The 15,493-nt window shown below is 34.8% G+C and overlaps 1 protein-coding gene across 1 annotated transcript; it reads right to left on the bottom strand.

The window, feature by feature from the left end:
• Nucleotides 1-7,721: 7,721 nt before the first annotated feature.
• On the bottom strand, nt 7,722-15,050 carry LOC139894057 (3-beta-hydroxylase-like). The gene is made up of 4 exons (XM_071877253.1): nt 14,514-15,050; nt 11,356-11,360; nt 9,152-9,606; nt 7,722-8,575 (listed from the first exon to the last, which is right to left on the bottom strand). The coding sequence occupies exons 1-4, from the start codon at nt 14,954-14,956 to the stop codon at nt 7,967-7,969; spliced, it is 1,512 nt and encodes a 503-aa protein (XP_071733354.1). The 5' UTR covers nt 14,957-15,050; the 3' UTR covers nt 7,722-7,966.
• Between the last annotated feature and the right edge of the window lie 443 nt (nt 15,051-15,493).

Genomic DNA, 15,493 nt, shown 5'->3' with positions numbered 1-15,493 from the left:
ATGAGTGGCAACAACGACGTAATTGATTACAACTATCCTTTATTTACTAATTTTTCAATCAAATATTAATTTCAGTGATCAAAATCAAATCATATGGTTCGCAACTAATCTAAATCACTGAACACGATTTTTTTTTTTTTTTAACAGCGATTGAGATCATCTGAGGTGACTAAACCACCCGTTGCGGTCATCTTCCGTTTCGACTATGCCGATGCAGCGATAATAACCCTGTAGTGACCCGAACTTTTCCATATTTATATATATTAAATGAAATTGTTATTTACATGATTAAGTTTTTCAACATGTTAAGCAATCAAACTTGTTAAGACTTGTTTAAATGAAATAGGTTTCATATAGACAATTGACCACCCAAGTTGACTGGTGATTCACGGACGTTAAAACTTGTAAAAACTATATGATGACATATATATTGATATATATAATATTTATATATATATATATATATATATATATATATATATATATATATATATATATATATATATATATATATATATATATATATATATATATATATATATATATATATATATATATATATATATATATATATATATAGTTAACATGATATTATGATAAGTAAGTATCTCATTAGGTATTTTAACAATGAGTTATATACATAAAAATGAGACTATTGAATTAAGAAACTCGAAAACGATATATATAACGATTATCGTTATAACAACGTCTTACTAAATACATATGAATCATATTAAGATATTCATACACTATGTTTAATCATGATAAATGATAAGTAAACATGTCATTAAGTGTATTAACAATGAACTACATATGTAAAAACAAGACTACTAACTTAATGATTTCGAAACGAGACATATATGTAACGATTATCGTTGTAACAACATTTAACTGTATATATATCATACTAAGATATATTAATATATCATAATATCATGATAATGTAATAATTTAACATCTCTTTAGATATAATAAATAATGGGTTAACAACATTTAACAAGATCGTTAACATAAAGGTTTCAAAACAACACTTATATGTAACGACTAACGATGACTTAACGACTCAGTTAAAATGTATATACATGTAGTGTTTTAATATGTATTCATACACTTTTGAAAGATTTCAAGACACTTATCAAAGTACTTCTACTTAACAAAAATGCTTACAATTACATCCTCATTCATTTTCATCAACAATTCTACTCGTATGCACTCGTATTTGTACTCATACAATACACAGCTTCTAAATGTATTTACTATTGGTATATACACTCCAATGATCAGCTCTTAGAAGCCCATGTGAGTCACCTAACCATGTGGGAACCATCATTTAACATCTAGTATGAAATATCTCACAAAATAACAAACTAATGGAGCCTATATGGTGACACCATATTCACGTGAATGAACATACACATACACACTTTAATTTTGCAACTTACATGCATCAAACTACTCTCTCTCAAGTGTTCTTCCATTGTTCTAAGTGTTCTTCATCATCTTCATCAAAATCTAGCTCAATCTAGTTCATAAATCCATACATAAACCAAGTTATAAAACAACTACTCAAGAACACACCAACAACACTTCCAAGTTTGCTAACTTACTTCCAATCTTGCAAATCCACTTTGAGTGATCATCTAACCTCAAGAAATCTTTCTTATTTACAGTAAGATATCTTTCTAATACAAGGTAATACTCATATTCAAACTTTGATTCAATTTCTATAACTTTAACAATCTTATTTCGAGTGGAAATCTTACTTGAACTTGTTTTCGTGTCATGATTCTACTTCAAGAACTTTCAAGCCATCCAAGGATCCTTTGAAGCTAGATCTATTTTTTTTATTTCCAGTAGGTTTATTCACAAAACCTGAGGTAGTAATGATGTTCATAACATCATTCGATTCATATATATAAAACTGCCTTATTCGAAGGTTTAAACTTGTAATCACTAGAACATAGTTTAGTTCATTCTAAACTTGTTCGCAAACAAAAGTTAATCCTTCTAACTTGACTTTTAAAATCAACTAAACACATGTTCTATATCTATATGATTTGCTAACTTAATGATTTAAAACCTGAAAACACGAAAAACACCGTAAAACCGGATATACGTCGTCGTAGTAACACCGCGGGCTGTTTTGGGTTAGTTAATTAAAAACTATGATAACGTTGATTTAAAAGTTGTTCTTCTGGGAAAATGATTTTTATTATGAACATGAAACTATATCCAAAAATCATGGTTAAACTCAAAGTGGAAGTATGTTTTCCAAAATGGTCATCTAGACGTCGTTCTTTCGACTGAAATGACTGCCTTTACAAAAATGACTTGTAATCTGTATTTCTGACTATAAACTTATACTTTTTCTGTTTAAATTCATAAACTTAAGTTCAATATGAAACCATAGCAACTTGAATCACTCAAAACGGATTTAAAACGAACAAGTTATGGGTAAAACAAGATTGGATAATTTTGCATGTTGTAGCTACGTGAAAATTGGTAACAAATCTATATTAATCATATCCTAGCTAACTTATATTGTATAATACATATATTCTAATATATTATGTAATCTTGGGATACCATAGACACGTATACAAATGTTTTGACATATCATATCGACCCATCTATATATATTATTTGGAACAACCATAGACACTCTATATGCAGTAATGTTTGAGTTAGCTATACATGGTTGAGGTTGATTCCAAAAATATATATACTTTGAGTTGTGATCTAGCCTGAGATGTGTATACACTGGGTCGTGGATTAATTCAAGATAATATATATATATATATATATATATATATATATATATATATATATATATATATATATATATATATATATATATATATATATATATATATATATATATATATATATATCGATTTATTTCTGTACATCTAACTGTGGACAACTAGTTGTGGGTTACTAACGAGGAAAGCTGACTTAATAAACTCAAATCATTAAAACGTAATAAAAATATTGTAAATATATTTTGAACATACTTTGATATATATGTACATATTTGTTATAGGTTCGTGAATCGTCCAGTGGCCAAGTCTTACTTCCCGACGAAGTAAAAATATGTGAAAGTGAGTTATAGTCCCACTTTTAAAATCTAATATTTTTGGGATGAGAATACATGCAGTTTATAAATGTTTTACGAAATAGACACAAGTAATTGAAATTACATTATATGGGTGAATGATCGAAGCCGAATATGCCCCTTTTGCTTGGTAGCCTAAGAATTAGTAAACCGATCTACTAATGGACGCGAATCCTAAAGATAGATCTATTGGGCCTAACGAACCCCATCCAAAGTACCGGATGCTTTAGTACTTCGAATTCGTTTTTATCATGTCCGAAGGATTTCCCGGAATGATAGGGGATATTCTTATATGCATCTTGTTAATGTCGGTTACCAGGTGTTCACCATATGAATGATTTTTATCTCTATGTATGGGATGTATATTGAAATATAAAATCTTGTGCTCTATTATTACGATTTGATAAATATATAGGTTAAACCTATAACTCACCAACATTTTTTTTGACGTTTAAAGCATGTTTATTCTCAGGTGATTATTAAGAGCTTCCGCTGTTGCATGCTAAAATATGGAAAAGATTCGGTGTCAGCATGATTGTATAATATTGTTTAAAATTGCATTTGAGATTTACTTTGTTGTAACATATTAATATTGTAAACCAATATGTATTGGTAGTGTTTAAGTGTGATATTTTTAGATTATCATTTCTTGATAATCTAGGTGGTGTCTTTTTAACCTTGTCGATAAAATAAAGGTTATGGTTTATTTTAAAAACGAATGCAGTCTTTGAAAAACGTCTCATATAGAGGTCAAAACCTCGCAAAGAGATCAATTAATATGAAACGTTTAAAATCGATATGAACGGGACATTTCAAACCCCGCCCCCATCGCTGCCCGACCAAGTAAAACCACTCCCCTTTACCCACCAAATGATATGAGAAAGGTGTCATGGGTGGATACTTCATGGCAGGGATGAAAAGGTGTTTTTAGTATGTAGCCAACGGGGGTCGAACTCCTGACCTCCCCTAAAGAAGGCAGGCCACCAACCGTTTGACCACATCACAACTTGGGTGATATCTAAACCACATTTGTGGTTTTTATTTTTATTTATAAATTATAATATAAAGATATGAATGGTTTCGTTTGGTTCGATTCCTGTATTTAGCGTCTGGTAAAGAAATAAATCTCTAACGAATATGCTAACTATGATGATACGCATATTGGATCTGCATCCAATAACTCTTATTCTAATAAGAATAATGCCTTTTTAAGCTATTCTTGGAAGGTTAGAAGTGAGAAGGCTGGAAGAGATAGACAAGTAGTCAGCAAGCGGAAGTGAGCGGGCTGAAGTGAGCAGGCTAGAAGAGAACGGAGAAGTAGTCAACAGGCTAAAGTGAGCAGGCTAAAAGAGATGGACAAGTAGTGAGGGGGCTGAAGTGAGCATGCTAGAAGAGACAGACAAGTAACCAGCAGGCTGAAGTGAGCAGGCTGGAAGAGAACAGACAAGTAGTCAGCAGGCTGAAATGAGAATGAAACAAGCGAGCTGACAAAGGTCAGGCCAACTAGGATGAGCTGTCTACAATCAGGCCATCTAGGATTGAAGTAGGATACATGACAGAAACACTTACACAATAGTAAGGCTGTTTAGTATGTAAGCCCTTTACCGTGAGCACTTGTCACATCAACTACTTATACTACAATCGTAGTACACTTTGTACTACCACATTTGCCTATAAAATATGACATCCTACTACTCAAAGAAGGTTCACAATCCTTTCACACACACATACACACACACACACACACACACACACTCACTCACTACATGAAGCATAAGAGAGATCTACTTTCGCTCTATTCATCATCTTCATCAATGAGAGATCTACTTTCTCTCTCCTACATTCTTAGATAACAATTACTCAATTTAATTGAGTAAATTAATTAGTCCACCCATTGTCTAACACCCTCGAGAATACAAATTCCGATCAAGTTTGCACGAATGTCAGAATTTAAACAATGGATCAATCACTTTTTTTCTCAAATTTAGCACTCAAACCTAAATCCACAAGTTTTACGTTGATCAAACTACGTTTGATTGCTGCAGTTGGATACTACCTGTTGAATAACCACTATGTTGAGTAACCACTAAGGCCTTAACACCGTTAACTCCATCACCAGTTCAAACATCATCATAATTGAAATATCATGAAGCTTACAGTTGAGTTGTAGCTTATATCTATTCTCTCTCTCTCTCTCACACACACACACACACACACATGGCTAATAAGGGGGAAGCAATTTTTTAGATTAAGGGGAAGTAAATTTTAATTTTTTTCATTTTTTCTACAAAACATTCACAAGCATTTAAATTAGGTAAAAATATAAATATTTAAAACAGATACTTTGTGATAATTGTTATTATTTTGAACAGAAAACGCTCGAAGAAATAACATCCATCGATAAATGTTCCTGATAACATTCATCGTGATGCTTGTTATTCTGCGAGCGTTTTTTTTATCTTCTGTGAAGTTTTTTCAAAATTTAGCCTGATTTAGGATTTAGGGTTTAGTTTTTTGAGTTTATTCACTAATAAACTCTAAACAGTTCGTGTGAAAAACTCAATCTAAACCCTAAATCTAAACCCTAAACCCTAATTTATTAACCCTAAAAAAATGCTCGAAAAATAACATGCATCACGATTAGGGATGACATCGTTCGGGTTTGTGCCGGGTCTAGGTAATCCCAGGCCCGAACTCGATTAGAAAACCCTATCCCAAACCCGAACCTATACCCGTCGGGTCCCCCATTACTTACTAACCGTCGGGGTAATCGGGTTTCCCCACGGGTAAACGGGGATTCTCATTTTCTTACTAAATCTCGGGTTATCGGGTTTTCTCGCAGGTATTGAATATTTCTTTTGTTAGTTATTCTCATTCCCCATTCACCTATTTCAATTTATTTTTCAATAATGATATTAAATAAGGACAAATTCTAAATAAATATCGAACAACAGTACAATACCACATTGTAGCTTATATTATTATTATTAATTTTTTTTATTGTTATTAATGAAGTTGAATTCCTCTTCGGGTCGGATATACGGGTATATGGACCGTGTATACGGGTCAGGTATGCGAGTTTGTATTTATGCCACCCCCATACCCGAACCCGGAAAAAAAAAACTCTCCATACCCGGCCCAAGACCCAAATACCCGGACCCGAACCCGAACCCGACCCAAACATGTCGGGATTCGGGATTATCCATTGGGTACGGGTCTTTTTGCCATCCCTAATCAAGATGAATGTTATCAGGAATATTTATCAATGAATGTTATTTCGTCGAGCTTTTTCTGGTCAAAATAATAACATTTATCACAAAATGTCTTTTTTAAATGTTCATTTTTCACGTGATCATGATGTTTGTAAAAAAATCAAAAAAAGAAAAAAATTACTTCCCAAAAAAAGTACCTTCCTCCTGATTTAAATAATATATATATATATATATATATATATATATATATATATATATATATATATATATATATATATATATATATATATATATATATATATATATATATATATATATATATATAATTTAATTTTAACAATCTAAATATATTTACATTATTTTTTACTTACGTGATAATGTTTATATTAGGTTTAGATGATGAGTTAACTCTTTGATTGTTGGAATCTACCATTTTATGTTTCGTCGTTGTAGGTTTTCATTACCATGTTGAACTTATGGTACTTTGGGTGGAAGATTTAGGGTTATGATCTTCATTGGCCGTGATTGATTTGGTTGAAGATTTCAGGATCGTTGTAGTTTTTAGGGGTGACAAAGTTGAAGCTTTAGATGTAAGTCTAGGATTGTTAGTAATTTTTAAGGGTGGTCGAATTAGAACTTTAGATGCGAGTCGTGTTGAAGTTTTTCGAATCATGTTGACATGTTGATTATAATCAAGTTTTAAGGGTCGTGATAGATTTATCGTGGTCATTTTTGTCGGAACTAACATTAGTTGTTGTAATGCTTAACAACTTGTATTTTATTATTAAAAAGGCAAATCACATTAAAAGATAACCTTTTTGATTCAATTTTTCATACAAAGTAATCTATTTTTATTTGAACTATTTAAAATATTGTTTTAATAAATATTAATTAAAAAAAAGAGTATCGCTACTTTTAAGTTATAATCCCGTTAAAGTTAACGATACTCCATTTTTCGATTCACATTTCATACTTGAATATGCATTTCTTTGCGACAAAATCCGGCGATGAGTACTTACATTGGTAAAATCATGTTTGCGATTATAGTGGCGGTTTTGAGATCTACTATTCATACTTATAATTGAAAATATGCAAGTAAGTTCCATGCTTTCATATAATTTACAAACTTATTTAATTTGAATAATTAGTCAAATGGTAATGTATAGTTTATTTTATCAAATGTGAATATAGTTCTAACTTAAATATAACAATATTCCTCTTTTTAATTAAAATTTGGGAAAATAATCATTTAAATTGTTCAAAATGAAAATAAGTAACCATATGGAGAAATTGAAATAAAAAAAAAAGTTATCTTTTAATAAAATTTGCCCTTATTAATATACAATGTGAAAATATATGGTGTCAAATATACATATCCATTTATCCATTTATTATTTATTATTATTATTATAAGAACAACTTAGAAACCACAACCTATTGGTTGATGGACGATTCTTAGAACCAAATATATTTCGCTATGCCCAAAGGTCCTTTATTAGACGCTCGTATTTTTGAACTCATACTTCATAAAAGCTCTAACTTGACTTCCAGATGCAATAACTCAACAGAGAAGTTTGAGACAACTGCACCCCTAAACCAAACCCAAAGTTTATGGCTGATAGATACGACTCATCATCATTTAGCTATTAGGAGTTGCCACAATTAGTAAAGGGGACTTCCTATGTAGTGTAAGGCCAGTGATCTCACTCATGTCTAGTTCGTCCCCTCTCATACCATCCGGCAACGCCAAGTCATACCGGTAGACCAAGTTTGCCAAAGCGAGCTCGGTAATAACAGTAGCAAATTGAATACCAGGACAACCTCTTCTTCCTGCACCAAACGGAAGATACTCAAAGTTTTGCCCGTTATAGTCAATGGAACTGTTTAAAAACCTCTCTGGCTTAAATGTCTCTGCGTCCTCCCATACTGAAGGATCCCTTCCTATTGCCCAAGCGTTAACAATCACTTGCGTTCCCGCTGCTACGTCGTATCCCATTATTTTGACGTTTTTTGTTGATTCTCGTGAAATGAGTAGTGGAAGTGGAGTATGCAACCGCATTGCCTCTTTGAGGACAGCTTGTAAGTATTTCATTTTCTCTAAATCATCTTCATTAATAATTGGTTTTCCATGAGCTATTTCTTGGACCTCTTGCTTCAGCTTTTTCATAATTCTAGGGTTTCTTATGAGCTCACAAACTGCCCACTCAATGGCTGTTGACGTGGTATCAGTTCCAGCAGCAAATAGATCCTACAATCAGAGGGATATATTAAACCATACTTGTTTACTATAAAAAAACAAAACATTCTTTTCTAATTAAAGATCCTATAATAAGCGGGGAATATTTTAAACCATAATTTTTTACTATAAAAACATAACATCATTTTCTAATTATATTGGTGCTTGTAACTAGTAAACAACGCAACATGTTAGGACATTTTTGACATTTGACTAATTTGATCCATTACGCTTAAAGTTAATTGTATTTAACTTAAGATTTTGTATGAATTTACAATCCTATTTGATCGTAAATGGTTCAAAAATACCAAAGGGCTTCTGGCCTAGCGGTATGAAGAGAACTTATGAGGTTTCGAATTCGAGTCCCGTCGTGGAAAAAGGGTTGGTGTGTTTGATGTTCAAAATAAATAAATAAAATGGTTCATAATTGACTCGGGACCCAAGGGCTTATTGTCTAGTGGTATTCGAAGAGCCTTTCAATCAAAGAGGTTGGGGGTTCAAGCCCCGTCGTGGGCATATTGGTGATTTAATAGGTGTTGTGTAGCCTATCTTTTACGACTAAGCAAGATAAAGAGGGAGCGGTCTTACAATGATGGCAGCTTTAACGACATCTCTGTGAATTATAAAATTGGTTTTGTTTTCTCTTTGTAGATCAAGTAATATATCAACTAAATCTTGGCTTTCATCCTCTCCAACATCAACATCGTTATGCACCGTGTTTTTGTTATTTATATCATGCTCTTCTAGAACACCTTCGAGAAACTCATCAAATTCTTGAGCAACTTTTTCGGTTTTCGCTTCTAAACCGCTCAACCGATCCACCCACGACAACCAAGGAATATAATTCCCAATAGAGAAGGCACCAAGCAAGTACGTAAACCTTATTAACAAATCTTTAAATTTCATCCCTTGATATGTCCTCCCTAAGGTCACCCTACAAACTATGTTATTTGATAGTTTAGTTATCAACTCACCTAAATCAATTAAACAACCACAACTTGTACCAATCGTATCAATCATAACACGAGTCTCATCTTCCCTCACTTGTCGAAATTGTTAGAAATAGGAGGTTATGTGTATATTATTTATAAAAGAGAGGATTGATAATTTAGAAGTTTGATTGATCTTGAAAACTCTTCTTTTATTGCTTATTGAATTGCTTTGTTGCTTGATTACAAATGAGGGGTGAAACCCTCTATTTATACTACTCAATGGAGTAGTCTAGAACTCTCCATCATCTACTAATATCTAGATATTTTCTAAGTATTATCTAGATATTTCCTAAATATTATCTTAGATATTTTACAAGATGTTTCTACTCACTTTCACTACTAGATATTACAAGAAGTTTCTAGATATTGGACTACAATCTTGATCCATATATTTGTATACTTGCAAGCCCATATCCAAAACACATAGCCCAAAATCAAGTTTAACTTCCAACAGCCCCCCTTAAACTTGATTTCGTCACTCCGAGCATATTCCGTAATCTCTGAAACGTCTCATGTTTTAGAGGCTTTGTGAAAATATCAGCAACTTGGTCAAGTGACTTCGCGTACTTTATCTGCACCTCTTTATTTGTAACACACTCCCTGATGTAATGGTATTTCGTATCGATGTGCTTGCTTCGATCATGGAAGACTGGATTCTTTGCTAGAGCAATCGCAGACTTGTTATCCACATATATCTCCGTAGCTTCCTTTTGAAAAAACTTAAGCTCATTTAGTAACTTCCTGAGCCATATTGCATGACAGGTGCACGATGTTGCTGCTACAAACTCGGCTTCACACGTTGACAGAGTCACAATGGGTTGCTTCTTCGAGCTCCATGTGAACGCCGTATCTCCCATATAGAACACGAAACCACTCGTACTCTTACGATCATCTATGTCTCCAGCCCAATCACTATCACTGTATCCAACTAGCTTGAAGTGATCAGAAGGTGAATAAAACAGGCCATAGTCAATCGTACCTTTGATGTAGCGGAGTATCCTCTTGGCCGCCTTCAAGTGATTTATTGTAGGTGCTTCCATGTATCGACTTACTAGTCCAACTCCGTAGAGAATATCTGGCCTCGTGCAGGTTAGGTACCTCAGACTTCCAACCAAACTCTTGTATTGTGTTGGGTCCACCAAGTATCCTTCATCATCTTTTGACAATTTGAGATTGCGATCCACCGGTGTGCTCATTGACTTGCAGTCATTCATCTTAAACTTCTTGAGCACCTCATTCGCATAACCTTCTTGGGATATGAATATTCCTTCTTTCTTTTGTTTTACCTCGATCCCAAGATAGTAAGCCATAAGTCCAATGTCGGTCATCTCGAACTCCCGAACCATTGCTTTCTTGAACTCCTCAAACATTTTGGGATTACTACCGGTGAATATCAAGTCATCCACGTATAGGCACACAATCATAACATCTCCATCATTGCTAACTTTGGTGTAGAGGGCATGCTCATGGGGGCATTTCGTAAAGTCATTCTGCTGGAAATACTTGTCTATCCTGCTATTCCATGCCCGAGGCGCTTGCTTCAACCCGTATAAGGCCTTTTTCAATTTTAGCACCTTATTCTCTTGGCCTTTCACGATGTATCCCAAAGGTTGTTCTATATAGACTTCTTCTTCTAAGTGGCCATTAAGGAACGCGGATTTGACATCCATTTGATAAATCTTCCAATTATGTTGAGCCGCAAGTGAGATTATCAATCTTATAGTTTCTAGACGAGCGACGGGAGCAAATACCTCGTCATAGTCTATGCCGGCTCGTTGACTATATCCCTTCACCACCAACCTTGCCTTATATCTTTCAACTTCACCTTTGGAATTCTTCTTGGCCTTGTACACCCATTTTACACCAATAGCCTTATGTCCCTTTGGTAGTGTGGCAAGATCCCACGTATTATTCTTCTCGATTGCTTGAATCTCTTCGTCCATAGCACATTTCCACTTTTGGCTTTTTGTTGCGTCTTCATAACTTATTGGCACACAATCGGCAAGAAGGCAGAACAATGATAGATCCTCCATAGGCTGTGTTACCTCGTACAACTCCTCAATGCTCCTTGTGTGATGTTGTAGCCTACTTGATTCTCCTCCTGATGTTGGTGTCACTTCATTAGGTGTAGTGGTTGGAGTATGTGGAGAGTGTGGATATGGTGTACTAGAAGGTTCTTGAACTTCTAGATATTCTTCGTTCTTTGCAGTACTCTCGAATGGATAAGGGAGAAAGTCGTAGTTCTCCTCTTCGGGAACATTCCAATCCCATGTTGCTTCTTCATCGAACACCACGTCTCGCCTTGAGATTACTTTACCATTCTTGGGATTGTATAGCTTGTAACCCTTCGAACTTGAGTCATAACCCGCGAATATGAGTTTCTCACTTTTATCCTCGAGCTTCGTCCTCTTCTGATCTGGCACATGAGCATATGCCACACTTCCGAACACTCGAAGGTGTGAGATGCCGGGCTTCCTCCCACTCCAAGCGTCAATGGGCGTTCTGTTCTTGACGCTTCTAGTGGGCGAGCGATTTGCTAGATAGATCGCACAGTCCACTGCCTCAGCCCAAAACTCCTTAGGCATCCTTTTGCTCTTTAACATACTCCGGGCCATATCAAGAATGGTCCTATTTTTTCTTTCCGCAACACCATTTTGTTGAGGTGAATAAGGAAGAGTTAGAGGACGTCGTAACCCATTGTTGTCGCAAAATTCCTTGAATTCCTTGGATGTGAATTCTCCTCCACGATCGGATCTCATCGCCTTTATGGTGAGACCACTTTGATTTTCCACAAACGCTTTAAACTTCTTGAACATTCCAAAAGCTTCCGACTTCTCTTTTAGAAAATAGACCCATGTCTTTCGACTAAAATCATCAATGAATAGAAGAAAATATCTATTTTTACCAAAAGACGGTGGGCTTATGGGTCCACACACATCCGTGTAAATAAGTTCTAGAGGTTTCTTCGCTCTACTAGAAGCTTCTGTTGGAAAACTGTTTCGGAAGTGCTTTCCTAGAAGGCATCCCTCACATATTTGATCCGGATGATTAATTGGAGGCAAACCCTTCACCATTCCTTTACTTGATAATAATTTTAAGCCTCCAAAATTTAAGTGCCCGTATCTCATGTGCCAAAGCCAAGAATTATCTTTAAAACATGCTTTTAAACATCTTGGAATGTCATGTTGAATATTTAGCAGAAACATCCTATTCGTTGACATTGGCACTTTAGCAATCAAACCTCCTTTTTGGTCTCTTAAAGAAAGGGTACGATTTATCATGTGAATATCATAGCCTTTCTCTAAGAGTTGTCCGATACTCAGTATATTCGTCTTCATATTGGGCACATAATACACATTAGAGATAAATTGATGCCTTCCATTTTTCAAGCGGATGAGGATCTTACCTTTGCCTTTAACAGGGACTTTAGAAGAATCTCCGAAGGTGATATTTCCACTTATTACCTCGTCTAACTCTACAAACATGCTTTTGTCACCGCACATATGGTTGCTTGCACCCGTGTCAAGATACCACAAATTCGATTCTCCGTTGTCTTCACCTTTGCATGCTAGTAACAAAGTGTTTTCCACGGCTTCGTTATCTTCTTGTGCAAAATTTACTCTTTCTTGCACGTAATTGTTTGACTTCTCGCATTCTAAAGCATAGTGGCCAAATTTTTGACAATTATAGCATTTGGTTTGAGTGCTGTCATACCTTGGCCTTCTACTTGTGTAGCCTCTCCCGCGACCTCTTTTCGGGTGAAAATTTTGACTTCTTTCTTCATTTTTGTAAGAACTATAACCTCCACGTTTGATATATCCTTGCCCTCGTCCTCGACCACGTACTTGACCACGACCTCGTTGACTCGTTTGATGAGTCTTTTCACCGTTTTCTTCCTTGAAAGAGAGTTTTGCTTGTAAAGCTTGCTCCAAAGGCTCTTTACTTTTCTTATTAAACCTCTCTTCATGGGCTTGTAGTGAACCCATGAGTTCATCGATAGTCATTGATTCTAGATCTTTAGATTCTTCAATGGCTACGACTATATAGTCGAATTTTGAATCTAATGATCTAAGAATTTTCTCAATGACTCTTACATCACTTAAAGTTTCACCATTCCTCTTTAATTGATTGACAACCGCCAAGACTCTTGTAAAATAATCGGAAATTGATTCAGAATCTTTCTTATTTAAGGATTCGAACTCACCTCGTAGTGTTTGTAGTCGAACCTTTTTCACCTTATCAACTCCCTTGTGAGAATTCTCTAAGATCTCCCATGCTTTCTTGGCAGTGGTTGCACTTGCAATTTTCTCAAAAGCTCCATCATCTACACTTTGTTGTATGATGGAAAGAGCCTTTTGATCGTTGGTCTTCAATAGCTTTTTCTCCTTGCTGAGAGAACCTTTTTCTATAGGTTCCTCATAGCCTTCCTCCACAATCTCCCAAAGGTCTTGTCCACCTAGGAAGGTCTTCATTTGGATGCTCCATCGATCATAATTATCCTTTGTGAGGCGAGGAAATGTGATGACATTGTTGGTCATCATCTTGTCGAACCAAGCTCTTGATACCAATTTGTTAGAAATAGGAGGTTATGTATATTATTTGTGGAAGAGAGGATTGATAATTTAGAAGTTTGATTGATCTTGAAAACTCTTCTTTTATTGCTTATTGAATTGCTTTGTTGCTTGATTACAAATGAGGGGTGAAACCCTCTATTTATACTACTCAATGGAGTAGTCTAGAACTCTCCATCATCTACTAATATCTAGATATTTTCTAAGTATTATCTAGATATTTCCTAAATATTATCTTAGATATTTTACAAGATGTTTCTACTCACTTTCACTACTAGATATTACAAGAAGTTTCTAGATATTGGACTACAATCTTGATCCATATATTTGTATACTTGCAAGCCCATATCCAAAACACATAGCCCAAAATCAAGTTTAACTTCCAACAGAAATGATTGAACTCGTTTACTGCTTAAAAGATGGACTACTGCAATGCTCCTCACCTGCCTCCAATATTCCCCATGTGGTGAAAAGGCTATGTCCTTCGATCCATAAGTTAGTGCGTCAGTGATCCTCAATTTCGGTCTGCTAGCAAATATTACATCATTGGTTTTCAGGATTTGACGGGCCGCTTCAGCCGAGGAGGCCACTAGAACCGGTACACTGCCTAGTTGAATGAGAGCAAGCGGCCCGTGTTTTTGGGTCAACGTTTGAAGAGACCGGTGCGGGTTTAAGCCTATTTGATGTAGGTTTCCAATAATAGGAAGCTTTCGTGGAGATGGTGGTTTGTTTTGGTTGGCTTTTGAAGTAAACAAAAGCCTTTTGAAAGCAATTAATAGTAATGTTACAATGAGGATTAGAATAAGTGTTAAGATATGGTGATGAAGCATTGTTTTTGAAAATAGCTATAATTAGCCCAACAAGCTTACTTGTTTGCTATTGTGTGTGTGTGTGTATAGACAATGAAAATCTAAGAATCAGGAATAAGATTATACTAGGACATTTTTGCAATTTGGAACTGGGTTTAAGGGTTAAATTGGTAACATTAAGTGTTGTACGAACACACCTTCGTTGATAACATGTATGTGGTTCATGTATGTCACGTGTGACAACAGATAACTGGATTGTTCCCGGGACATGTTTAAAATCTGGACTGTTTTTCTTGGCCGGTCCATGCGAATACGACGTCTGGAAATAATTACAACTAATTACCTATCAAAGTTTAGCTACAAAGACCCCAAGTTAGTTATCAGTAATAATTCTAACCTGATTTGATCAAACAAAACAAAAAAACTGATGATAAACAGATATGTATTAAAACAAATAAAAAATGTACAGTATCTAACATATAGCTACATCAGTGTATAGAAGCCCTATTTTGTAAATTATTTAGGTACATAATATTGAGAACCAAGATCGATTGAACG

This window comes from Rutidosis leptorrhynchoides, chromosome 2, assembly GCF_046630445.1.
Source record: "Rutidosis leptorrhynchoides isolate AG116_Rl617_1_P2 chromosome 2, CSIRO_AGI_Rlap_v1, whole genome shotgun sequence".
Taxonomy (NCBI): domain Eukaryota; kingdom Viridiplantae; phylum Streptophyta; class Magnoliopsida; order Asterales; family Asteraceae; genus Rutidosis; species Rutidosis leptorrhynchoides.
The sequence above is the reverse complement of the archived record's forward strand: the minus strand, read 5'-3'. Positions and strand labels throughout refer to the sequence as shown.